General features: G+C 39.8%; 1 protein-coding gene across 2 annotated transcripts; it reads left to right on the plus strand.

The window, feature by feature from the left end:
• Positions 1-27,094, plus strand: ift88 (intraflagellar transport 88 homolog). Of its 2 annotated transcripts, XM_084085423.1 has the most exons (25): positions 1-193; positions 1,554-1,616; positions 1,861-1,920; positions 2,868-2,921; positions 3,375-3,438; positions 3,971-4,040; positions 4,459-4,549; positions 5,114-5,218; positions 5,932-6,034; positions 6,522-6,868; positions 8,054-8,124; positions 8,308-8,394; positions 8,918-9,017; positions 11,198-11,284; positions 12,275-12,461; positions 14,025-14,133; positions 14,469-14,619; positions 15,333-15,448; positions 15,912-15,964; positions 16,188-16,253; positions 16,383-16,489; positions 18,238-18,298; positions 19,454-19,471; positions 24,671-24,778; positions 25,729-27,094. In XM_084085423.1, the coding sequence occupies exons 1-25, from the start codon at positions 113-115 to the stop codon at positions 25,848-25,850; spliced, it is 2,481 nt and encodes an 826-aa protein (XP_083941549.1). In that variant the 5' UTR covers positions 1-112; the 3' UTR covers positions 25,851-27,094. The 2 variants fall into 2 exon arrangements, with proteins under 2 accessions (XP_083941549.1, XP_083941550.1); XM_084085424.1 differs by lacking the exon at positions 19,454-19,471.
• The last annotated feature ends 209 nt before the right edge of the window (positions 27,095-27,303 follow it).

Genomic DNA, 27,303 nt, shown 5'->3' on the forward strand with positions numbered 1-27,303 from the left:
ATGATGCCTTCTATAACACATTCTTTACCAAACCGTCTTATTGATGACAATAGCAATAGTTTTGTTTAATATTGTTGACAATAGCAACAAAAGGTTTATATAACAGTGCGTCATGGAACATGTGCATCTTGCTGAAGAGGAGGATGATCTTTATTCTGGGTACAACGACTATAATCCAACGTTTGACTCCGAGGTAAATGAACTGTACAACAACATATCTCATGTGTTTACTATACCTATAATCAGTCGTGGAAAGTAAGTTAATTTACTCAAGTACTGTACTTTTTTTTTGCTGTACAATTTTGAGGTATTTTTTACTTCCTTCAGTATTTACTTAGGGCCATTATTTGTTTATTTATTTTATTCATTTACTTCGTTCTACTCCACTACATCTCAGGGGCAAATGTTATACTTTTTACTCCACTACAATTATTAGCAAACTTTAGTTACTAGTTACTTTGTAGGTTTCGATTTTTTATTACAAAACATACATTAACCACTTCAGCCCTATATATTTCGGCCATTTGAAAATCTTGCAAGCTCACTGATCTTGTAGATCTGCTATTTTCAAAAGGTTTGTTTTGTATATGAACATGAACTTGTGAAATGGGACATTCTGCACAATGAGTAGCCTACTTTTACTTTTGGTACGTAAAATTTTGATGCCAATTTAGTACTTTTACTCAAGTTTCAATACAGGATTTTTACTGTAACGTATATCTACATTGCAGTAGTATTAATACTTTTTTTACTGCCTGTTATGCATAAGAAATTATACTTGATGATCATAGTGTCTATTAAAGGTAGGGTAAGTGATTGTGTTGTTGACAGTAAGTTAATAGCTGTTGTTAAAATAAGTAAATAGTTCTATGTTCTGATATTAATCATTGCTATACTAGAGTGTTTGTTCAGTCTCCCTGTCTCTCCAGCTCTTTAGCAAACAGGAGATGCATTTTGAGATCTACCAATTTTCTTCCACTCAGGAGAGAACTCATAATACAGGATACAGATTAAACAAGTGAAATTGGAAGTGATAACACAAATAAATGAGCAGACACAATTAGAACTGGAATACTAAAATTGAAGCTGATAAATGGGTACTCTCTCCTGATTGGCTGAAATTGGCAACCGGTCTGAAGATGTCTACAATTAATGCTATTTTTGTGTGTTGTGGAAATATGTCAAGAAGGGTGCCCAAAATCCAATAGTTGACAACCTCAACATTTTAAGACATGACATTATGTCACAGAGCTACTGGCTGAGCGTGGGCGGGGCAGCATCCTTCCATGTGAGCTAAATAGCCAGCCTAGCAAGTAACAAGGCGAAGGCAATCATTCGATGTTCTGCATTTTGCAAGAGAGGCATCATCTCCCTCCATAATGCCAAACAGAGCTAACACGGGATCCGGGTCTAAGTTCCGTTGTAATATGTTGGATAGAGTATTGAAAACATCTTCCCAAAGCTTGCCTTTAACCTTTTTAACAATTTTGTTTGTGTTAACCAACAAAAAGATCACTTTAATTACCTTTTAATTATCAACCATATTATTATAGGAGCTGGACAATGATGCAGGCTTTCAGCAAGCAGTGAGGACAAGTCATGGGAGAAGGCCCCCTGTAAGTATACACTCTGTGAACTCTGTGTTCTAATTTATATGAGAAAGACTGGGTGACATTTTTCTAAATTTAAAAAAAGAAGTGACGCGCTGTGAGCTTGTATATCTGCCATTTTTGAATAGCCAACGCTAAAATCTAAAATGAGTAATGACACATGCTTTCCTTGTTTTAATGGGTTAAACAAGAATACATACAATATGAAGTTATTTGTTTAAATAGGTGTAACTTAGTCTTTTTTTCCCAGATGACTGCCAAGTTTCCAGGGACAGCCATTGGGGGTCGGCCTATTGGGACATCTTTTGGAGTAAGTTTAGTGTATAGTGACATGGATGCTTGCCTTTCATACCTTGAAACTGCTGCAATCTCTGTAAAAAATATTAGATAGCATCATGTGTCATAAGTATTGAAACATGAAACATATACCATCACAGACAATCTCAATAATCATTTTTGTTCAGAGCCAGACAGCCAGTAGGGCTTTCTTGTGCATGCTGCCAGTTGGCCAAGAACCTCTATGCTCATTGTCTCCGCCAGAGGTGGAGAGTATGTTTTCGTCTCCACCCTTCCATGTGTCCGCCAAGCTAACATTGGTCAAGCTTCACGTGACACGTGACAATATGTTGAAAGGGTATGCTTTGATTGGCTAGCGAGACGCATGACGAAATAGAAATCTATAAATCGGTGTCACTTCAAAAAATTATTTATATTTTTTGAAGTGAGCTTCCATCAGCCAAGCTAACATTGGTCAAGTGACACGTGACAATATGTAATATAAATAGGTAAGACAGGATTAATCAGGAACAGTACTGGCGGAGACCTGTGCTCCGAGGAGCACATTTTCTAGTTTATCTTTCATTTTGTAGTGGAAGCGAATGGCGGTTGAGTCATATGTCATAGATATGTCATAAACGACTGATGTCATAGACTGTCCACTTGAAGTCCAAGATCAATGTGAAGCCATGCCATTATTAGGCCCTGTCTTGTTTGTTTGTCTTAACCACTTAATCCCCATATGGGTAACCGGAGTCCCTCAGGGCTCAATACTAGTGTCTTTTCTGTTCTCTGTTATTGTGGGTCTATTTTCGCTGAAAATAGCCGATCTACAAGCTCAAGCTGCTATCGATCTGCTATTTTCAGCAAAAGCTTTACCATTTAACAGATAATTAATTGACCTTTTCATTGCATTCTGATGTCCATATCCATACTTCATGAATACTTGGTCTCTAATCGTGTAAACGTTGTACCTTGCAGTCTCGAACGGCTATGGTATCTTCAATGGGCAGACCCATGACTGGAGCTGTGCAGGTGAGACAGAGCATCAGACTGTGTATCACAATGATTATCATTGGATTTCTTTCTTTCTCAAACACACACACGCACACGCACACGCACACACACACACACATGCATGCACTGGCATCCCTATTGTGGGCATTTCATTATAGGCACATTTTTCAAATTAATTTAGAAAATATCAGATCTACAAGCTCAGAACGTGTCGCATAGTGACACCATCATACAAGGTACAAGTCAGGCTTAGCCATTAAGGTTAAGAATGCATCATGTTAAGTGCATTTGAACTACTTTTGCTTATTGGGGACAGTCACAGAGGTTTATTAAGTAACCTTAAATTATTAAAGTAAAGCATTATGGCCTACCTCTCAGTGGCATTTCAGATAGGTAAGACAAACTGTATTGATGCTTTATTGATAAAATAACATAACAAAAACCTCATGTCCTTCATGTACGGTATGCCAGGATGGAGTATCAAGACCTATGACTGCAGTCAGAGCCGCTGGTTACACCTCATCTTTGACCAGAGGTAGGTGTTATTGACCAGAGGTGCGTGTCATTGACCAGATTTAGGTGTCAGTGATCAGAGGTAGGTCTCAGGTGTTATTGATCAGAGGTACATGTAGGTGTTATTTAGCGGGCCGTAGTCAAAGTGGAGTCACTGGTTTTCAATGGGCATGAAACCCTAGGGCCAATTTTATGGTTTGTTTTCCTGTGGACTGTTGAGGTTTAAAAACTACAGAAGGGTAAAAACATGACAAGCTGTATGTACATGTACAGTATACCATGATGTAAGCAGTGCAGCTGCTGCTAATACAATTAACAATGGGTGTCTTAGAATTAATTAGGTGTGCCAATGTGACAATATTGTTGATTACATTGGCACACTGTTACCCAGGCCAACAGTGAAGGGTTGGCAGCGACAGGGGCCTCAGTAGACATTCTACTTTGGGGAGGAAATTTGCCAAACGGAAAAGAAAAAGCAACCTCTGGTTAATCATTCAGTGTTAACATGGATATCTTCATGAAATATGATTACAACTTTTGTTGACCATTTTCAGGCTCAACATTTGACCCACTGGGCCAGTCCAAAGGACCTGCACCTCCACTCGAGGCCAACAATGAGGACACGTAAGTTTTCGCCTCAGTCTCAAACCACCTAGTTTCTATTTAATAAAACTGACAACTTTCAGGTTTTCTCAGATGTAAAAGAAACAAGTCCTTTAACTCTCTTGCACCAAACTACCTCCATAATATATCAGTCAAATCATGACTAATCTTGACAGACCGTGGTGTACATGAATTAAAGTTCTCAGTAGCCATAACTGACTTCAGTAATTTGGATTTGACAGAGGCCATGATGTCTTTCTCTTGGCTTATAACTTTAATAATACTGTTGCTCTGCACCATGTGGCGGGTAAAGTCAAACCCTAACCCTATAGTATAGATTCTATACTATAGGGTTAGGGTTTGACTTTACCATGTATTCTATACTATAGAATACATGTTCAAAGGCATCTCCCATAAATCCCTAATGGTGATCTTGCAGGCCTGAAGAGAAGATCAAGATCCTGGAGAGGAAAGTGAATGACCTGATCGAGGAGAGCTGTTTGGCACACAGCCTGGGAGCCCTTCAGCTGGTCAGACTCTTGTCATTCCCTGATGTACTGGATGGAAATGTTTCCCGGTGTTGAACGCATGCAATGTAGTGATACGATGGGACTCGGAGGGGTGTTTAATTTGGGGGTGGAGGTGGGGTCTGTCTCACTATGAAAATAAGTTGTTTAAAAATAATAATAAACATAAGACTCTAGAGCAGTGGTTCTCAAGTTGAGGTCCAGAGACTCAGGGTGACAAATGGACCCTTAAAAGTCTGTAAATCCATTTGAATACTCTCAGTGTTATAGTGCTCCTTGATATGAAAGAGTATGAGAACCACTGTTCTTCTGGAATGTAGGGTGATTTATTTGCTTTAGCTATCGTTACTTCTGACCTCTTGGTGTGTGTGTGTGTGTGTGTGTGTGTGTGTGTGTGTGTGTGTGTGTGTGTGTGTGTGTGTGTGTGTGTGTGTGTGTGTGTGTGTGTGTGTGTGTGTGTGTGTGTGTGTGTGTGTGTGTGTGTGTGTGTGTGTGTGTGTGTGTGTGTGTATAAAGTATATATATACTGTACAGTAATGTATAATATGACCGTATCCCTTTCTCCAGGCACTTGAAAAAGCCAAAGAAGCAGGGAGAAAGGAGAGAGCTCTGGTGAGACAGAGAGAGCAGAGTGGCAATGGAGACCACATTAATTTAGACCTCACTTATTCGGTGAGTACTTCCCATGTAATGCCACTGTACTACGCCTGGGCGATATATCAATATTATATTGATATCGTGATATGAGACTAGATATTATTTTTTTGGGATTTTGGGATATCGTAATTTTGTGATGTTGCACAAGTGTTGTCTTTTCCTTGTTTTAATTTACTTATGCCCTATTTTATACTTTCAAAACCCTTAGAAAGTCCACAATATGTCGTGATGTGCCTTGCTGTGAGCCTTTGTAGATCGGCTACTTTTGCTATATTTGAAACAAAAAAGGAAAGAAAAAAGATTTATACCAATATAAAGTTGTTTTGTCAAAAATATCATAATATTTGATTTAGTCCATTTAGCCCAGCCTTACACTGTACTACAGTACATATCATGTTTTAAAACCACTGTACTATATCATGTGCATAATGCCAATATACAGGATATACTTTAGGTTGTCTTTTACGCTGTTAGCTGTTTTACAAAACTGTAAAGACGTTTTCCCTGAAAGTAACATGGCAAAACAAATGCACATAGTATAACAAGATTCCTTTGTAAACCCCTTCTGTTGACCAAAATTCCCATCAGAGATGGCTTTTATACAGATGATTGAAAATGATTCTGACGATAATTCAAAACAATCTTATCTCAAATATTTGTGAACGGGCGATTATGTAAAAATTGAGACAGGCCTAATATACTGTATATGCTATTGTCTTCTACTGCAGGTTCTGTTCAATCTAGCAAACCAGTATGCTAATAACGACATGTACCCAGAGGCCCTGAACACCTATCAGGTTATCGTGAAGAACAAGATGTTCAGTAACGCAGGTGAGTACGGCCCGATGCATAATTTGTCGCACGGCGAAAATAGTTGACCTACGTACAAGCTCAGAACATGCAATGTGTTGTGAACTTGTTGGTCTGCTATATCCTGTGGACAACGCTGCATAAATTTGGCATACCGCTGATGATGGGGAGACCACTCAACTAACTTAAAGGGATAGTTCACCCCCAAAATTACTTTTTTCCTATCGATTAGTCACCCCATGGAGACTTGAATTAATTCCTAAGCCAATATTTTGATGACCGGCCTACCGGCTCACTCTACAGAAGTTTTAAAATCCTAAAGGATTTTGAAATCGGATTGCTTCACGCACATAGACAGATTCCTCTTCTCTGTAAATCTCAAACATGCACTCACTACCACATTTTAAAATAGCTACTAGCACCCCTAAAATATAATCTCATACAAATAAAACACCTGCATACTGTGACTATCCTTTCCTTTGTCCCTTCTGTCTTTCCGTCTCTCCAGGGCGCCTTAAGGTCAACATGGCCAACATCTACTTCAAGCAGAAAAACTACCTGAAGGCCATCAAATTCTACCGCATGGCGCTGGACCAGATCTCCAACACGCACAAGGAGATGAGGATCAGGATCATGCAGAACATAGGCGTGGTCTTCGTTCGCATGGGCCAGTACTCGGACGCCATCACCTCCTTCGAGCACATCATGAGCGAGAGCCCCAACATCAAGACGGGCTTTAACCTCATCCTCTGCTACTACGCCATCGGAGACAGGGAGAAGATGAAGAAGGCCTTCCAGAAGCTCATCAGTGTGCCTCTAGGCGTCGACGAAGACGACAAGTACATTTCTACCAACGTGAGTTCCAAATACCATTACAACTCTCCTGGGTTCATAGAGGTATCTATGGGTGTCTTGGGTGAATCCTAACCTCCCTGATTGTAGTGTTTGTATTTTATGGTTAAAACAAAAAACAAAAAAGTGAAAAGGTTAAAACTCTATATTCAGAAAGTAATCATTGCTATAGAGTCATTAGTGTTTGTTCAGTAATAGGGGTCTCCCCATCTCTCCAACTCTTTAATAAACAGAAAATAAAACTTCAGGTGGGTTACCAATTTCATCCAATCAGGCAAGACCAAACATTTATCAGCTTAAACTTTACAGTGTTCCAGTTCCAATATTGTCTGCTCACTTCCTTGTGTCGTCACTTCCAATTTCACTTGTTCATCCTGTATCCTGTATGAGTTCTCTCTCCTTATGGGATACCATTGGTATCCAGACTTGAAAATGCATTTTCAGTTTACTAAAGAAAAGAAGAGACAGGGAGACCCCCTGTCACTGAACAAACACTCTATAGCAATTATTGCTATCAGAATATAGAGCTATTTAACACTCATTAAAAAAATAAAATAATGTGGGATTCAAAGCCAGGTTCCTGGCACAAGCACCACAATGTCTACTGTTGAGCAGTAAAGAAGAGCTTGTTTGAGCAGAGGATAAATTGTGGTTTGACTTTGATGCAATACATCTTGTCAACCAGTAGGTGTCCTACTCGACCACAGGATGTATAAATATCTCTGTAGAGGAGTAGGGAGTTCAACTCCAACCAATGCAGTTGTGTTAGTTGTATTGCATCAACATACTGTACCATACAGATTGGCCAAAATATATTTTTTTCCCACCAATTTTTTAAAGGAACATTTTGCCTTTTGTTTTAAACGCAAGGAGCTTTTCTAAAATGCTCATCCAAACGCTCTCTCGGTGAGCAGATAAAAACACCAGCCGTGCGCGGCTAATCACAGAATAGACACTCAGCTGTCATTGAAAACAGTTTAAAACATACACTGTGCTCAGGAAAAAAACAGCCCCTATCTCGTCAGCACTCGGATGTTCAAAAAAACGAAAAGGAAATTTATATTATCGTCACAATATTGATATCAAGGTATTTGGTCAAAACTTAAGTGAAACTCCTCACTGTCAGGTGAAGAGAAGCGGTTTGTGACTCCATATGCTTTCTCTCTTTGTGTGTTCATCTCTTTTCAGGACGATACCAGAGCAAATATGGTAATTGAGGCTATTAAGAATGACAAGCTTCATCAGATGGAGAGAGAGCGGTGAGCAAAATACAATGCTACCTGCCACCAGTTGAAACCTCAGCAACAGTTTGAACACAAACACATTACAGTAGTACATCTGTATTTGGAAAACAAGACATAAATGCAATGTTGGCGTAACTAAGAGATTAGCTGATATACTAGCTTTCCTCATCCCACCCTTTTGTGTTGTTTGACACACAGGAAAGCCCTGGCTGAGAAGTACATCATGACCTCTGCCAAGCTCATCGCCCCGTCCATAGAGAGCTCTTTTGCTGCAGGATTCGACTGGTATTGTATTTATATGACTAGGGCTGAAATTAATTATCGATTATTTTTGTAGAAATGTATTATTCCATCGATTACTTTTTTGATTAATCGAATAATTGGTAAGGACAGTTTTGTGATATGATCAATGAATTAATGCAAAAATTCGAATTTAATCATTTATAATCGACTTGATTAGTCTGACCACTATCTTTTTGGCTTAGCCAAAAAACTGTGTCGCACAAAAAAAGCAAAAATTGCCAATTTCAAAGCTCACAATGTGACGCGCTGTGAACTTGTAGACCTGCTATATTCGCTTTTTGAAAATGATACGTGTTAAATTGCTTTATATTCTGTCCATCTCTCCAGCTATTTAGTACACATGAAATTCATTTTCAGATTGGGATACCAATTTTATCCAATCAGGAGAGAGAAACCCTCAAAGCTAATTTCTCAGTTCCAATTTTGTCTGCAATTTGTTTTTGTTTCATGCACTTGCTGAATTTGATACTGAAGGTAATGTAAATGTGTCTGTTGTTGCTTTTAGGTGTGTGGACATGGTGAAGAGCTCTCACTACGTAGAGTTGGCCAATGATCTGGAGATCAACAAAGCTATCACCTACCTGAGACAGAGGGACTTCAACCAGGTCAGTTAAGTTAGCCCACAGACCCCCATAACTCTGATAGTATACAAGTGAAACCACCTGTAAGGGTTCGTTTCCGCTTGACAGCAATGACATCCTCCCACGTGCATTTACAAACATTCACGTATATATTTCCAGAGAGGTCAGAGTGCACGGTCGCCTTTAGTATGCTGCCTCTGGAGCCCTTTTGTGGATTCAGTCAGTGCCTTGCTCAAGGGCATAGAGTTGGTGGGCATCGTAGACCTTCCACCACCTGTGTATGCACCTGTGCCACATGCACAGGGATTAGGAGTCATTTTTATGTGTCATGATTCAATTCAATTCAATTCAATTCAATTTTATTAAAGTGTCAAATCACAACAAGTTGTCTCAAGACACTTTACATGTAGAGAAGAGACCCGACAATCCCACCCTGAACAAGCAATTTTTGCTTTGATTGCTTTCTGATTGATTTCTTTGTTGTAGCTATATCTATATCTATATCTGTCAGTAAAATTAATTAACCACATTCATATAGTCATAATCACTAATGTTAATTCGACTACAAATAACATGGAAAAATCCATACATTCTTAACCAGTTTCAACCTGGCATCCCTATTTTTTTTACAAGCTAGTAGATTGGTATAAATCAGGCTTAAATGGTGAAGATGAGTGGTATAGTGGTATTATAGTATTATATGTATTTTTTATTTTGTTTCAACGAATCAACAAAACATTCTAATTGATGTTGATTAAATCAATTATTATCTGTTAACCACTTAAGCCTTATTTTATACTTATAGCTAATCTGCCACTGTCACTATTTTTGCCATTGTATTTTTAAAAGAAAATGAAAAGAATAAGAAGAAAACATAAAAAATAAGAATAAATCTAAGTTGATTATTTTAGTAGATTAATTATGTATTATTATTTTATAATAAATGAAATCGATTAGTTTCATAAACTGTTGCACCTATCTGTACCAACTGGTTGCATTGATGTTGCAATGTGTGCAGTGCATCTTGTATGGGTTTTGTTTTGCTGTGTGTTAACCGCTTATGGTACTGTCTTTGTGTCATTCCATGACGGGGTGCAACAATTGATAACTAATCAGCTAATCAATTTTAATAAAATAATTGATTTTCCAAAAAAAGAAAGATCTACAAGCTCACAATGTGACTTACCGTATATTGTGACTTGTATATATAATCATTATCCAAAGCAAAGCACACTTCTCGATTATTTGATTGAAAAAATAATCGTCGAAAGAATAATCATGGCCCTAGTTCCATGTATGACAGGTTGTTGCATTGCTGTTGCTAGTATGTCTGCTGTGCATCTATACTATAAGCCCTTCTCACTCCCTCCATTCTGTCTTGTTTTGCCTTGCCCCCCCCCCCTCTCCCGTCCACCTGCATTTCCATCTGCATGGCTAAAGGTTGAGGTATGTGTGCCTGTTTCATTGTTTCATTGCAAACTGCATGGCTAAAGGTTGAGGTATGTGTGCTTGTTTCATTGTTTGTGCATGTCTGGTATATTGTTTGTGTTGCAAGGTTTTGGATCAAGTGTCAACGTGCTGTGTGCTGTTATTAAAAGTGCTGCACGTTTTATGTTTTGTTTTGTTAAAAATGTAAAGCTTGATGTTCTTGCTATAGAGTGTTTGTTCAGTAACAGGCGTCTCCCTGTCTCTCCAGCTGTTTAATAAACATAAAATACATTTTCAGTTTCATCCAATAAGGACGAGACCCATTTATCAGCTTACATTTTATTGTTCCAATTTTGTCTACTCATTTATTTGTTTCATCACTTCCAATTTCACTTGTTTATCCTGTATCCTGTATGAGTTCTCTCTCCTGATTGGATGACATTGGTATCCCGACCTGAAAAGGTATTTTCAGGTATATAAAAAAAAAAGAAAAAAATTGGGGGGGCTTTTATGCCTTTATTTGATAGGACAGTAGGCTGACAGGAAATGGGGAGAGAGATGGGGGGGTGACGCAGCAAAGGTCGTTGGGATCGGGAGTTGAACCCATGACACGCTGTCAGGCTGGATTACCAGCCTAGGTGCCCAGACGGTTACGCCAACCGTCTGGGCCTTGGGATATTCTTCCATAGCTACATCCCTGGGCTACTACACTAGCATAAGGTCATTATAAAGTGCGTTGTTGCTATAATATCTCTCTGTGTTACCTCTCTGTACAGGCTGTTGATACACTGAAGACATTTGAAAAAAAAGACAGCAGAGTGAAGAGCGCTGCAGCCACCAACCTCGCCTTCCTCTACTTCCTGGTATGATCCCGCCCAGTTCATTAATATTGATCGCTCTCAGTCTCAACTTGGTGTACCAATTTTGGGCATGTCATTATAGCTTGTCGATCGGCTACTTTCACTTCTTTTGGGTGTAGGTGGTTAATTCTACCAAATGCCATTTATACACAGAAATTATGTAGACGTATAGTCAATGAGAAATAGTTTGTCAGTGTTGCTAAAGTTGTTTCAGTCTCTTTTCTATCCCTGAAGCTGGCAGCATACTCCAAAGGAAATCAAACGTTTTCAGCTTGCCGTCACAAACAAAGTTGTCTGAGGGCGAAAGTATTTTTTCACTAGCTGCGGCTCGGCTTTGAGTTCTGAACATTGCAACTCTTTACCACGGATCTCCGCTGTTTGTTTACAAGAACCTCCAACGTACATCATTTGTCTGGGAGGTTTTGCCATTTCTCGCGACAGACACAGTGGACAATGTGTGTGCTATCTCTCTCCATTACTAATTACTTGTCATCTCGTTGTGTTTGTAGTCTCTCAGAGAGAGATTATAGAGGTTTGTACCAACCTAACCTCAGCCAACCTTCAAAACTGTCCATGGTGCGTTGTCGGCAGATTGCAGAAATAAAACAATATAAATTATGAGAGGACTCACAATGGTGTCTCAGCAGTGATGTCCGGCTAGTTGGAAAATCTTCTTGTGAAAGAACTGCCGAAACAAACTTCGACAAGGCACCGAAAAACTTTGGACTTCAATTGGAGTATGCTGCTGGCTTCAGTCCATATTTACAGTGATTTTCTGTCCCATGGAAACATGACAGAACATTTTCATGAATCTGACACTGTAGATTGTCTATGTAGATTAAAAAAAGTTAAATAATGTGCAAGTAGTATAAGTCCCCTGCCTTCACTTGCTACTACAAAATACACAAACTATGCATGTGACAAACATTTACCACAGTGGTTCTCAAAGTTTTTAAAGATTTTAAGTGTGAAACCTACCTTTGACCCCTACAGGAGAAAGACTACGAGCAAGCGGAGCGCTACGCCGACCTGGCCATGAGCGCGGACCGCTACAACCCGGTGGCGCTCATCAACAAGGGCAACACAGTGTTCGTCAAGCAGGAATATGACAAAGCTGCAGAGTTCTACAAAGAGGCCCTGAGGAATGACTCCTCCTGTACAGAGGCCCTGTATAACTTAGGTCAGTGGTTCTCAAACATTTTCATGTCAAAGACCTCCAAATTGATATGTATTAGGCCGCAGACCCCCATTTGAAAGGATTTTGTGCCAGGGACCCCCATAAGAGAATATTTCTCAATATTTTTGTCAACACAATATCTTTCACAAATAGCATCTACAAGCGCACAACGCATTGCATCGAAACGTGTTGTGAGCTAATGAAAAGTTAAATAGGGTTTAAGTGTTTAAAATGTTCTTCATTTTGCTGGGGACCCTCTGGAACCCCACAAAGACCCCTTGTTAAGAACCACTTACTTAGGCAAAGCCCTATCAACTGTAATGATGAATGCAATTCGGCCTGCAACTATCCATTATTATCAAATGATCAAGAAGCACGTCTTTGTTTTTTAATCGTTCTTTTACGTTTTCTTTTTAGATATCAATGAATCAATGCAAACAAATGTATAACAGATTATTTTATAATCCACTAAATCGATTAGTCTGTTTACCACTTAAAGGTAGGGTAAGTGATATTTTTTGGTTAAAACAAAAAGTATTTTGTTAAAATACTATATTCTGATAGTAATCATTGCTATAGAGTGTTTTTTTCAGTAACAGTCTCTCCAGCTCTTAGAAAATATATTTTTTCGGTAGGTGTCAAAATCTCAGCCAATCAGGAGAAAGTACCCATTTTAAGCTTAATTTGTATAGTGTTCCAGTTCCAATTTTGTCTGCTCATTTCTTAGTGTCATCACTTCCAATTTCACTTGTTTAATCTGTATCCTGATTGAGTTCTCTGTCCTGGTTGGATCAAATTGGAAATGAAACTGAAACTGAAACGAAAATGCATTTTCTGTTTAATAAAGAGGTGGAGAGACAAGGAGACTCCTAATACTGAACAAACACTCTATAGCAATGAGTACTATCAGAATATAGAGCTATTTAACACTTATTTTAACCAAAGCAAATCACTTACCCTACCTTTAAGGCCTATTGTATGCAAGCTCACAGCATGTCGCATCAAGTTGTGTTTATAGATGTGCTATTTCTGGTATTTTATGAACATTTTAATTGAAATCTGTCCAGCAGAGGGTGCTGAACACTCCAAAGCAAACTTGGGCTAAAATGAAACCCAGCCATGTGGCTCAACCACCTCTAGTATAGGTTGACTTGTGTTTATTTTGTATTATTACTATTTAGGGCTCCAACTATGATTATTTCCTTATCGATGAATCTGTCGATTACTTTTTCGATTAATCAAATCATCTTGATTCATATCAATGAAGTTTTACTTCGCCTTACAACGGTGTCGTGCAAAATAGTGAAAATAGCTGTCTTCAAGCTCACAACGTGTCGCATTGTGATGCTTTGTGAGCTTGTAGGTTGGTTATTTTCACTATTTTTGCCTATAATCATTGATCGATTATTCTATTCAATTATCAATAAGTTTTTTAATAATCAATGAAATTAAATAGTTTGATTAATAGTTGCACCCCTAATGGTATGATTAGTATACAGCCTGCCTTGACTTGAAAACACTGCAGACAGTTGATTGACAGATTGGTTTTCCCGCCCTCTCCCCCAGGCCTGACCTATAAGAAGCTGAGTCGTCTAGAAGAGGCTCTGAACTGCTTCCTGAAGCTCCATGCCATCCTCAGGAACAGTGCACAGGTCATGTACCAGCTGGCACACCTGTATCCTACTGGTTGTTTGTGCGTGTGTGCGTGTGTGCGTGTGTGTGTGCGTGTGTGCGCGTGCGCGTGCGCGCGTGCTTGTATTACCATATTCTCGTCTCTGTCGGGTGGAAACCTCACATATCCCAAACTGTTACTTTTCAGGATTAAAATGCAAAAATAGCTAAAGTAGTAGATTTAGCTTGTGGATCTGCTACTTTTGATGCTTTTGTGTGACTGTGGTATGATCAAGTAGGGCGTTAATTTACAACAACAAAAAACTGTTTACCCATCTCATTACGTACGAGAACCGCGCAACTGTCTACATTTTGTCCTTGACACACGTTGTGTTCCAGCTATGAGCTGCTGGAGGACCCGCAGCAGGCCATCGAGTGGCTCATGCAGCTCATCAGTGTCACCCCCACTGACCCCCACGTCCTTGCTAAACTGGCAGAGCTGTATGACGGCGAGGGGGACAAGTCCCAGGCCTTCCAGTACTACTATGAGGTAGCATATTATACCATAAGTCCCATTTAACTTTTTATAAGAGCTCAAACGATACCAGATTTTTGGGTCCGAGGACAGTCACAATTGTGGACAGTCCTAGACCACTGATGTGTTGACCAATATTTTGTAAAAAGAAATATATTTATATGCATAAACACAAATAACTTTTTGATAGACACAAAATAAACGCACAAACTAACATTTATTTTATTTATCCACTTAAGCCCTATCCAAAAAGTTTCAAACATTTCCTATAGACAATCTCACAACGGGTCCCCCCGGGGTCTATACCAGGCCCCCTCCTTTTGTCCCTCTACACCCAATATCTTTGTTGAAAATAGCAGATCTACAAGCTCACAATGCGCTGTGCTGCGACGTGTTGTGAGCTTGTATATATGCTATTTATACCGATTAGGGACAGTAGGGTTCATGTGGTTTTAAAGTGGTTTTAAATATTGTTACATATGTTAACTTGGCTGCGTATATAATCTTTAAAGGCTGCAAGCAACAAGGTTTTCGGTCAATGGTCTAAACTGCTGTTTGAGAGGCTTTTACCTCTCAAATAGTAGAATCCTTTAATAAAATCCCCCAAACAAAACATCACTTGTCTACTGTAGTTGTTGAAAGTCCCCCATCCCAACAGTATGAGCATGTGTTTTCATTTATCGGTTCATAATATTGAATGGTACAGCTGTGTGTGTGTATCTGTCCAGTCTTTCAGATATTTCCCCTCCAACATCGATGTGATAGAATGGCTGGGAGCGTATTACATCGACACCCAGTTTTGTGAGAAGGCTATTCAGTACTTTGAGAGAGCCACACTCATCCAGTAAGTACCAACCAGTCCCTATAACTTGGCACAGGTTCAACATGAGACCTGTGGACCACCAGGGGTTTATGAGGCTGTTCCAGTGGGTCCCCAGCTAACGTATTTAAAATGTATCAAAAATAAATTGTATCAAAATGTGTTTGTCCACTTTAATCCTAAAAAGTAATCTGCTATTTTTGACATTTCTTGAATAAGTTTGAAAATGTTCTCTCACAGGGTCCCTGGCACAAAGTCTTAGCAGATGGGGGTGTCTCCGGCCAAATACTGTATTTGGGGGTCCTTGACATGAAAATGTTTGAGAACCACTGGCTTAGCACAGGGGTTCTCAAACTTCCCAAACGACGAGTGTTGGTTTATTCTGTGTGTTTTCTGGTCCTGTGTGTATTTATGCTGTGTTTGTTTGTTCAGTGTGTATTTTTGCTGTGTGTTTGGCCTATAACTTTATTCTCACTTTATTTTTCAGGCCAAACCAAGTGAAGTGGCAACTAATGGTGGCCAGCTGTTACAGGAGAAGTGGTAATTACGAGTATATTCTTTGCTAATTATCACCCTGGCCTTCCTAATTGTATATACGTACTAAAGTATATATACGTACGGCTTAATTGGTCAAAAGAGAGTCATGTCAGGTTCATTGACAGAAACAGATTCACAGAAACACCTCCTGTAGCTGGTTTATGTAAAGTGAATTAGCAGCATGTTGAAAGAGCTACCCTGAACGTGGTTTCTGGTCTTCTCACAGGGAACTACCAGAAATCCTTGGAGACCTACCGAGACATCCACTGCAAGTTCCCGGAAAATGTGGAATGTAATTCATCTATCGTTTGATAAGCAACCTCTCACGGACGGTATTCTAACTAATGCTCTGAACAATGCTAACTGACGGTGCTAAATCGTGTGTGTGTGTGTGTGTGTGTGTGTGTGTGTGTGTGTGTAGGCCTGCGCTTCCTCGTCAGGCTGAGTACAGACATGAACCTGAAGGAGGTGCAGGAGTATTCCATCAAGCTGAAGAAAGCAGAGAAGATGAAGGAGATAAAAGAACAGGTGGGGAGAAAGCAGCCAGGATGTTATATCAGGCATGTCACTGTGTTTTTGGAGAATGGGTCCCAAACTGGGTGAATTAATTTAACCTTTAGATTCAGATTTTTGAGCCTATCCAGGTTGGAATCAGGTTTTTATCAAGTCTGAACAGCAAGATTAGAACAACATTCCTAGGTGGTTTAAAATGTGATTTTGTCTCTGTTGGGTGGAAACCTCTTATGTCCAAAACTGTTACTTTTCAGGATTCAAATTAAAAGGAGCAAAATTAGCACATCTACAAGATCAAAACGCATCGTTTTGCGCCGCGTTTCGAGCTTGTAGATCTGCTTCTTTTGATGCTTTTGTGTGACGCTGTAGGATGATCAAGTAAGGCATTAATTAGGAAAAAAAACACAAAAAGTTTAAATATGGAGATAAGAGGTTTCTGCCCAAAAGCAACGAGTGTCTCATTCTGGACACTCTGACACTGAAGCCTAATTTAGACTTTGTCGTACGACTGTGTCACTCACAAAAAATAACCAAGCTTATGTGATGTTTTTGAAAACTTTTGGAATAAAATAAAAGATAATTCAAAATTTCCCCTGAAAATCAATTATTTTATTAAAAACGATAAAAAATATTTTCAACATTCTTTTCCTATCTGGTTCCCAGATTCATTCAAATGAAAAGTAACACATGCTAGTAAGTACGGAGAACAATACACCCAGCCGCCACTTCGAGTTCTGACATTGCTTGGAATGGGCCAGAAGTCCATGACTGCTAACCCCCCCCCCCCGATCATCATGACAAGAGTAGCCATGTTTCCACAAGCCAGACAGCCAAATCTCTCATTTGAGAGTCCCAGACTGGAAAGGTTTGAGGAAAACCGCCATCCACCCTCTCTCTCTTCGTCTGGATGATTGGATGCTGGCTAGAGCTGTGTGTCTTGGCCCTGTGGGGACATTCCTCTGAGGAGAGCGACATATCCAACTATCACAACCAGCTGCTCTTAAATCAATACAGACACCTTGTTGGAACGGGAGGGATGGTCCCTTGTAGGAGGGGGAGGGGTGGGGGGTGCATAGTGTCTGCTGGGAACGGAGATCGAGAGAAAGAGATTATGACAGAGAGACAAATGGTCACCATAGTTATAGATACATACACAGACAAATAGAGAGAGAGAGAGAGAGAGAGAGAGAGAGAGAGAGAGAGAGAGAGAGAATATATACTGAAAATATATCCAAATTGACATTTCAAATCATAACTGTCTTAATCTTGCTCATGTTGGTTAATAGATTTTTTTTCTTAAATATGTTTTAATGTCTTCTATATCAATGCATTTTTTATTGACAAAATCGATTAGACTGATTAACCACTTAATCCTGTATTATATTTCATTGTATAATGGTAGTGCACAAAAATAGATAGCTCACAACGCATCACATCACGACATGTTGTGAGCTTGTAGATCTGCTATTTTGATAATCATTCATTTATCGTAATCGAGGCAAAACGTTTAAAATAATCATGTTATTGATTTGAAGTCATATCGCCCAGCCCTGAGAGAGAGAGAGAGAGAGAGAGAGAGAGAGAGAGAGATGTAGGCTCGTCTCTGTTCTGTGTAGGCACAGAGTGTGGGATATTTAAAACAAAATATGAATTACTAATATATTAATAACTTTCATAACTTGCCTCTCTCTATCCTTCCATCTGTCTATCCATCTTACTTCCTCCATCTGTTTCTCTTTCTCTCTCTTTCTCCGTCCCTGCAGAGGGTGAAGTCCTCGAGGGAGGGCAGTGCCAGAGGTCGCAGAGAGGGCAGCGCCAACAGTGGTGAGTGAAAACTGTTGTAACTCATAATCTTTATTGTTCTCCATGGACCATCATCTTTATCATCAGCGTGACACACACATGTCAAGTTTGTCAAAGATGTCCTACTTGTAAAAAGGTGTGGTTCCTACTTGTAAAAGGTGTGCTGTACCAGTGTGTGTGGTGCTGTATGTGTTTAGATCACACAAGGATGAACACACAAGAACTATCAAGTGGAGTCCACACCACAACTATTATTAACTCTTATGCTCACATAATTAGCATTATCGTTATAGTCAGGGTTCCATTAGTAAAAAAACAAAACAGAAGGGGGCATATTTGTTGTGTTAATGTTAACCACTTAAGCCCTATATACTTCATTGTGCGACAAATAGTGAAATTAGCTGTGAGCTTATAGAAATTCTGACAAACCAAGCACCGCGGATTGATTAATGAATTGGTTGATTCAGGTGCATTGTCTGCAGTGGCCCGGTATTGATAGCAGCAGTCACTATTGAAAAATAACAGAATGACTGCTGAATTCAGTGATTGACCAATCGGAATGAAGCATTCAACCAAACCATGTAATAATAAATCAGACATAACACTCTCGGGTCACAGTAACCTAGCAAGAAGACGAATCGGACCAGCTGGATTGTAAGGTTCCTCTAGGTCCAATAGGCTTCGCTACACTGGCTCTGACAATGGAAACAAGTTTCACCCACCGGCACCGCGAGCAGGTTTATCAGGCACTTGAATGCATTACAAAGACAACACAGATGCACTACCCACATGCCAAAAAATGTCTTGGCGAGCCCCGGTTCGTCTCGGCCGTGTAACTGGAAGACTGTAATGTTACGTCAAGCACCTGCTAATGTGCCTGTCTGTCCGCCTTGCCATTTGCCAAGAGTTCCATTACTCCCCTGTGGCTTGATGTTTTGGATCACAAAAAAGGCTTCCAATGTGCTTTTAATATTCTGTAATCTTTTTTATGCCAAAAAACAAAAATAAAACTAACAGAAAATCGGACAAGTAGAATAGAAATGCTTATGGGAATCTGTTCAGTGTTGTCCTGGTAGAATAGCTGCGTGCCCTAACAAGCAAGTCAGAACTGTTAGGATGTGGTTGTCTTTAGAAGCAGAGTGATCATTCACCTCTTTGTTTTCTCTGGCACTGCAGAGGTGGAGGTCAAAGCAGGTGAGAGAGTGAAAGTGACTCAAATTATATCTCATCAGTACACATAATGCATCGCATGGCTCCAATTTCCCTCTTGTTCCCTTATCTGTGATTGTGATTAGTGCTGTGCTTTTTATCAGAGATGTTCTACCTTTTGAACATCAAGAACCCCCAGTTTGATATGCTTTAGGCCACATACCCCCAATCTCTGTTACTGGGGCCCCAAACTACACTGTACAATTCTCAATGTTAATTTAGTGTACAAATGGAACTAGGTCCATTTGGTTCCATTTGTACATTCTGAGTTACAGACCCGTAAGGGTCCATTTGGACCCCTGGTGGTCCCCGGACCTGATGTTGAGAACCAGTGCTATATATCAAGCTTCTTTCATTCCTTTTTTCTTTCCCGCTTTCTTTTTGCAATGCCTCCCTCCTTCATTGTTTTCTCATAGTTTGACTACTTTATTTCTTCTGCTTTCTGCCTTCCTGTGTCTGTCGCCCTGCCCAGTGTCTCACTCCGAGGCTAAAATGCAGAGTCCACTGCTGGACTCAGGGAGAGGTATGTACCATTAGTTATACTTGGTTACACACGGGTGTCGCGCAGTGAAAATAGACGATCTACAAGCTAGTAATGCGCTGCGGTTGTGGACTTGTACATCGTGTCTTTTCGGTGCAGAACACCGGTGTGCAACTAAGTTTAAATCAGGCAGGCATTGTAGCCCCCAGCGTAATGATCACCATAATGTTGCTATTTGGGTTTTCCAGACTGTATTCACCTCCAGCTGCTTATCGTAGTGCAGAGTAGAACATTCTTGTGACAGAACTGAAACCCTAGAAGGTTCTGTTATGGTCCAATCCATGTTGGTCACGTTCGTTTCACTGTTACTAGAGCAGCCTTTTTGTGCGCTTTGTGTCCTGTTACTGAGGCCATCATTACGAGACTGCCAGCGTTCCTCGTCTGTTGCTTTGGGATAGACTTGTTTTCACATTTTTGATGATATCTCAACATTTTGGGAGGGGGGGGGAGTTAAAAAAGAAGGGGAAAAAATATATGTATACTTTTTTTAAGTTGTTCTGAATTGAATACATTCAAATAAGTATTGCCACAGTGCCAAAATATTACAATTATAAACTGTAAAAGCTACATGAACAGTGATATACTCCTAGTCTCCTACACTTTATCAGTTGTGCAGTCCTATTCGATTCCAAGACCATAGGATAGTACAGTATATGTAATACGTGGATTATTTTTTTATCTGGTTTTCTGTTGAGGGAGTCACATTCCACTAAGAGAGCGAAACAAACGGAGAACTGCTTTAATATGTTCTGAGAGGCCCAGAATTCCTCTGACAGGCTGCTGTGATCTCAGCCTGTTTCCCTCTCTCCCCGACACTCCTTGTCTGCTCCAGTCAATGTTTGCACTGAGTAATGCACTGAGAGACCATAGCAGACAGACAGACAGACTGACAGACGAGGAAGCAGGGGGAGGATGAAAATTGCTTTGAGAGAAAGCTGAGAAGGCCACTACTCTTGAAATGCACCTGATAGTTTTCCCTCTGTTCTGTAAAGTCTGTCTGTTTGCGGTACACTGCACTCCCTGGTGTGTGAAGAGAGGTTGTTATTCCCCAAAACGTACTCTAGGCTTGAGGCGGAGAAGTTTGTTTTTCTCATGCCTCGAAAATGACGTAATTCTCCAATGGAAGGCTTGTAAAACTGCCACCTCCATCCGAGAGGTTCACGAGTCAACAGAGCAGATATCAGACTCTCACAGTCTCTCACAAGTCCATCATGTGCTGTTAGGGACTTATTTCCCTCTGTCTCCATTTATTTTCCTGCTATGCTTTGGTGTAATGGCACTGCACCTTATCTTTCCTGTATTTCACATAAACGCTACTCCTCTCAGAACACCAGACCTGCATGGTCAAACAGTATTCTGCATGTTTGCATGTTTGTTTAACCCATTAAGACCAGAGGCCGATTCTACAAATGCCTTCTAAATTAGTAGTTCTCAAACTGTTTCGTGCCAAGGACCCCCAAAATGATATATATTTGGCCGCGGACCCCCACCTGAAAATGTTTTTACCAGGGACCCCCAGAAGATGTGTTGAAAAATTCAAAGTTATTCAACATTTTTCAAACACTTTAAAGATTTTTTTTTTTTTCAAAAATAGCAGATGTACAAGCTTGCAGTGCAGTGACACGCTGTGAGCTTGTAGATCTGCAATTTTTAAGAACCACTGTTCTAAATCCTAAGAGTTTTTAGAAAAAACTTATGTTGCTATATATATTGTAGCTAAAATCTAAAATGACACAGATACTTTCCTGGTTTTAATGGGTTAATCTCCTTGGAGGACCAGATGGGCAGAATAGTGTAAAGGTATACTTCTGCATATTGGCAAATGATCTGGCACCATTCAAAGAGCATATAATGCAGTAATCCCCACCCGTATGGCCCTGCAAGAATCATAATCATCTTTATTGTCACATTCAGATGCATCGTGAATGGAGGTGAACTTGTGATGTCATGACTCCTTTGCATTTACACTTCTGTTGAGGCTTAGTCATCCAGCTATGAAGCTCCACATTAGGGGTAGGCCTGTCGCAATTATTTGAGATAAACACAATTATTTTTGTATAATCGTCATCATCGTTTCCATGTTGAAAGATTTTCACACATTTTCAAATATAAAATATAATTAAATTATTAAATTATTAGAAAATGTCTGTATATTTCAGTTATTTGTCATATCTGCCCTGTGCAATCTTTGATCACGAAGCCTAAAAGGCTTCATAATGTTCAATGCCAAACACACAATTAAATCGTCAATCGCAATGTGTAATCGAGACAGCCCTAATTACGGGTGCAGCAGCAGTTAATCGAACAAATCGATTTAATCAATTATAATAAATCATCTACCGGTATTTTGTTAAAATAATAAAAAGATGCTGCTTTTCTTTTAATGCAATAGTAAAAATAGCATGATCTGCTATTTTGCATGACACCATTGTGTGACAAGGGTTAAGTGGGTTTAAGCTTAAGTGGTTAATCAGACTAATCAATTTAGTAAATTATAATTCAACGTTGATTCGTTGGATTAATATATACAAATTTATATTCGTTGCTGTCCGGCAGAAACCAGCTAACTCCATTTTTCCACTTTTGCATTTTTTTTCCATAAATCAGTGCTATTGAACACCCTTTACGTCTGTGTGTTGATTAAAAAAATATTGAACCAATGGAAAGTATTAAAAAGTGCTTCTGACAAAATCAGCTAACTCCATTGGATCCTCAAACTTTCTGCTAAACCAGCTTAGTCCACCAAAGGGGGGTGGAGTTAGCTGGTTTTGCTGACTCCGGGCTCCACCCCCTTTTGACCTCCAACCTCATTGTGAGCTTGAAGGTCCATTTAGCTGTACTTACTGTATCAATGATGAACAAAACCTCCTAGCTCCACTTTTTGTATTATTTTTGTCATTTCCTGAAAAATGAACATTTTGGAGTTAGCTGGTTTCTGCCGGACAGCAGAGATATAAATATATAATTCTATTAATCGAAAAAGTAATCGATAGAATAATCGCTAAGAAAATAATGGATAGTTGCTAGTCCACATAGTGTCTATGCCAGCAATAGTCTTATGTGGACAGGGATCAGGATTAAATGCACCATGAACTACACACTCCCTTTTCTTCATTCTGTACCACTTTATATTGCTCCAAGTGTTATATAACTTGCTGTGTGGGACGGGTGGCATAGAGGTAAAACCCTCACCCACCACCGCAGACCCCTGGGTTTGATTCCTCCACGGTACCTCCGGCATCAACGAACACAGTTGTCAGTGTTTGCCAGCAGGGGATTGTGTCCACATACTGGTTGGTTGGGTGTCTGTTGTCTGTTAAAAACTTAAGTGTTGTTTAACTTATTCTGGTAAAAAAAAAGACAGTGCCTTTAGACAAGAGCCAATAAGTCTGTTTTCTAGCAGAGAGTAGTGAGCCAGACCGATATATCGGCCATTATTTAACTTTTTTCGCTTTGGCAATTCTGCAGCCGATGTGTCCTGATTTTGAACCACTTTAAATCTGTTAACCCTAGTTGAGGTACGGTATGTCACTATAGCAAAAATAGCAGATCTAGCTTGTTGATCGGTTATTCTTTAACAAGAATATGTTAATAAGTGGTTAATAGAATAAAGTTTAGTTTTCTGTATTTATTTTATATATTAAAACATTATTTGTGTTTATTTTTATATATTTCGTTTTGCGTGTTCTAAATTTAATCAAATATGTTTTTCAAATTGATGAATATCGGTCAAAACATCAGTAATCTGTGGTCTAGGACTCTCCAAAATTTAGATTGGCATCGGTCCCAAAAATCTGGCATCGGTCGGGCTCTACTGGTAGATAGTGACAACTTCAGCTGGGAGAGAGAGAGGGAGGGGAGGGGGGTGTTTAGTGCTGTGAGGGACAGCGGAGGATTGGGGCCTCTTACTACTTCCTGTTTTTGTGCTTTTCCACCACTGGGTTCCAGAGTTTCCAGAGCTACCTGGCTGCCAGATGTTCTGGTGATCGTTATCACTCCTCTGTCCCTTATGCTGCATTCACACTAGCGGCGACAAAAGCTACAAAACGGTCAAGCCGAGTCGCCATTGAAGTGTTGCTCACGCCACACTGCGGCAAAGGGTAGGGATTAATAGCACAGGGAACTGGCTACAGCAATAATTCGTTTTTCTTTATTTGTAGAATGGTGCAGGAATTATAGGGAGAGAGTAAGTGGGTGCAAATGGTGAAACAAAACCATACATGTATGATTGATTGACACTTCACTGTGTCACTGGAGCGCTGAAAAAGGTTGAAACCAGCTCAAGTTTGTTTTTGTAGCCTGGGCGTCGCTTTGTAGCTTCATGCCTCTGGCTTCCATTGAAAATGACTTGTAGCCTGTCGCTTTGTCGGCGCTAGTGTGAAAGCAGCGTCAGTTCTCTGGGGCGCCCTCTGCTGTCAGCCTGTCATCTATGTCATCAGCCAAGAATGAAGCACGCCGAAACCTATTAATACGAATGACCAAATAGATACGTCATGTAAACATGTCGACACACACACACACACACACACACACACACACACACACACACACACACACACACACACACACACACACACACACACACACACACACACACAGTAAGCAGGTAAGCTAATCGTGTTTGTGTGTGTATACATATACAGATAGCAGCCACAGCAGCAGTGCCAAGGGCGAGCGGCTGAGCGCCAAGCTGAGGACACTTCCTGGTTCCAACGAGCCATATGAAGCCAGCAGCCAGCAGAGAGACCTGGGTGAGGACAGCCTCTCAAACCTCTCTTCCTTCTCATTATTTTGTTTGATCCTATGAATCAGTGCCCAGAAATAAATCTTACGCCGATTTGTAACTGTTCTTGCTAGAGCCGGACCGATATATTGTTTAGGCCGATATATCGGCCATTATTTGACTTTTTTGATGTCATCGTAATCGGCAATTACGCAGCCGATAACACATTGGCTGATGCGTCCCGATTTTTTACCACTTTCAACTTGGCCTCCCTAATAATTTGGAAATGTCATTATATTTTCAAAAATGTCCAGAAATAGCCGATCTACAAGCTCACAGCATCACATTGTGAGCATGTTGATCGGCTATTTTTATGTCATTTTTGAATAGGGCTTAAGTGGTTAAATAAAAAGGTATTTTTTTATTTGCTTATAAGTTAAATGTTCTCAATTAGAAACTATGTTTTTTCTTTTTTTTATTGATAAGAACATTTTGCCGTTTTGGACAAAATATCAGTCAAAACATTGTTAATTGGTGGTCTAGGTCTAGGACTCGAGATCGGTAGACCCAAAAATCTGTCATCGGTGGTTTCTAGTTCTTGTCATCCGTCTCTCTCCCCGCCCTCCTCCAACTTGCTGACAAACAAACAAAGTGTCATTTCTTTGTGAACATATGTGCTGCAGATCTGATCTACTCACATTGGAATCAGATGTTTTTACTTTTGCTTTAGTATTTGGTTTTATACTGGGCCTGTTGTGAGTTGTGAATTATTATACACTATTCTGTTCTGTTCTCATTTCACCTCTGTTCCCTTTAAATATTTTGCACCCTAGCCTCCCCATTCTGGGCAGGTCATAAAAAAAATGCAACTGTTGCACTTCTAATGTGATCCCACTGAGGAAACGTAGCTGTAAATGTTACATTCTGTTGTCAGAATATTGTATATTTCTCCCAACGACCCTGTGTGTGTGTGTGTAGATGCTTCCTACGTTGACCCACTGGGACCTCAGGCGGAGAGACCAAAGACGGCAGCTAAGAAGCGTGTGGACGAGGATGACTTCGGAGATGGCGAGCTGGGAGATGACCTCCTGCCGTTGTAACCATAGACATAGCATAATGTAGACACCACATTGGCCACTGGACCGACGTACGCCAACACCACCGCCATATTGGCAGGGGCAACCTGCCATAACTCCACTGCAAGAAATAAGCCTGAGTTGTCACATCACAGGTTTTACAGGTGTGAAAACGTGGGTGAAATATTTTTTTCGTACAAGCTCCCATCATTTGTAGCTTTCAGGAGAGGGGAGAGGAATAGCAATAGAAAAAAAGAACAGGGAAAACAGGTCACATATTCCAAAAATATTCGTGATATAACTAAAATATATATGTATATACATTCAAATATTGCAGATCTTCCTGATGTAGTAGAGTAAAATATATAATGGTTTTATAACCATTACTGTTACTACATTATCTACGTAAGATGAGGTGTTTTGGCATGAAACACATTTTAGCTACATGTCTGACATTTTTAACAAACCAAACCGCTTGAAAATCAGTTAAGAATTCAGCGAGTTATGATGATTTAAATTGTGTAGAGACCTCCTGCTTCAATAGACATACATGTGGCATACATGCATTAAGAGGCACGGCTTGCTCTCACCAATATGGCAGCTGTGTTGACGGACACATCACTCCAATGAACAACAGTGGTCAATGTGGTATCTATGCGTAACTATGGTTGTAACTGCCTCCTCTGCTCCTCCTCCCCAACACACTGATTTCACCTGATTCTGCCCCACCATCACCACCATGATTTTTGTATAATTATTATCTTTACCTTGTAAGGACATCTGGCTCACGTGGATAAAAGTCAGATAGACTTCCAGCTCCTGTCACCAGTACATGTGAGGTTCAGCTGTATCTGTTAACAGCATTTGACTCCATAAATGGAAAGTATGTTGCAAGGTGGCCTACTCAGGTGATTGGGGAGGACAGATTCGTTTTCCATATGCGAGCAAGTTGGAGGTTTTATTGCCTTATGGAAATGCAATTATTCCCGTCCCATAATTCATCATAATCACCCCACACTAACTGTAGCCATTTTAAATAGCTTAATTTCTTTATTCCCATTGGATACATTGCTGTTTGAATGTTGCTCTCAATGCAGTAGAGCAATTTATTTAAACTGGATTCTGAAATGTTGAATATTTTGTGTTATAGTCGTGTGAATATGTATACAGTAGGCCTATATCTCCATGTGTATGATTATCCTGTTTAGTGAAACTAGAAACATACTTGGAAAAGCTATTTTCTATTATTAAAAGTAAATATTTTTAATATTCAAGTAGATAAGCATCTGGAATGAAAACACACCAAATGTAGCAAGGGAAGTTATATTCAGTCATATCAACCAGCTGCTGAACTCAACATCTTATTCTGATGGATACAATGAAAAAAGGGTATAGGATAAGCAAATTGGTTTGTAGATTCATTCCTTTTGGCGAGCGATACAGTCGTACTACTACGAATTGTAATTTAGACCAACTT

This window comes from Gymnoscopelus microlampas, assembly GCF_963454915.1.
Source record: "Gymnoscopelus microlampas genome assembly, chromosome: 17".
Taxonomy (NCBI): domain Eukaryota; kingdom Metazoa; phylum Chordata; class Actinopteri; order Myctophiformes; family Myctophidae; genus Gymnoscopelus; species Gymnoscopelus microlampas.

What these genes read in the sequence shown, in the direction of transcription:
- ift88 (XM_084085423.1), top strand. Translation starts at nt 113, where the DNA reads ATGGAACATGTGCATCTTGCTGAAGAGGAGGATGATCTTTATTCTGGG. An exon ending in CATCAGATGGAGAGAGAGCG is followed by an intron (nt 8,125 to 8,307) that starts GTGAGCAAAATA and finishes TTTGACACACAG; the next exon opens with GAAAGCCCTGGCTGAGAAGT. An exon ending in CAGCTGTTACAGGAGAAGTG is followed by an intron (nt 15,965 to 16,187) that starts GTAATTACGAGT and finishes GTCTTCTCACAG; the next exon opens with GGAACTACCAGAAATCCTTG.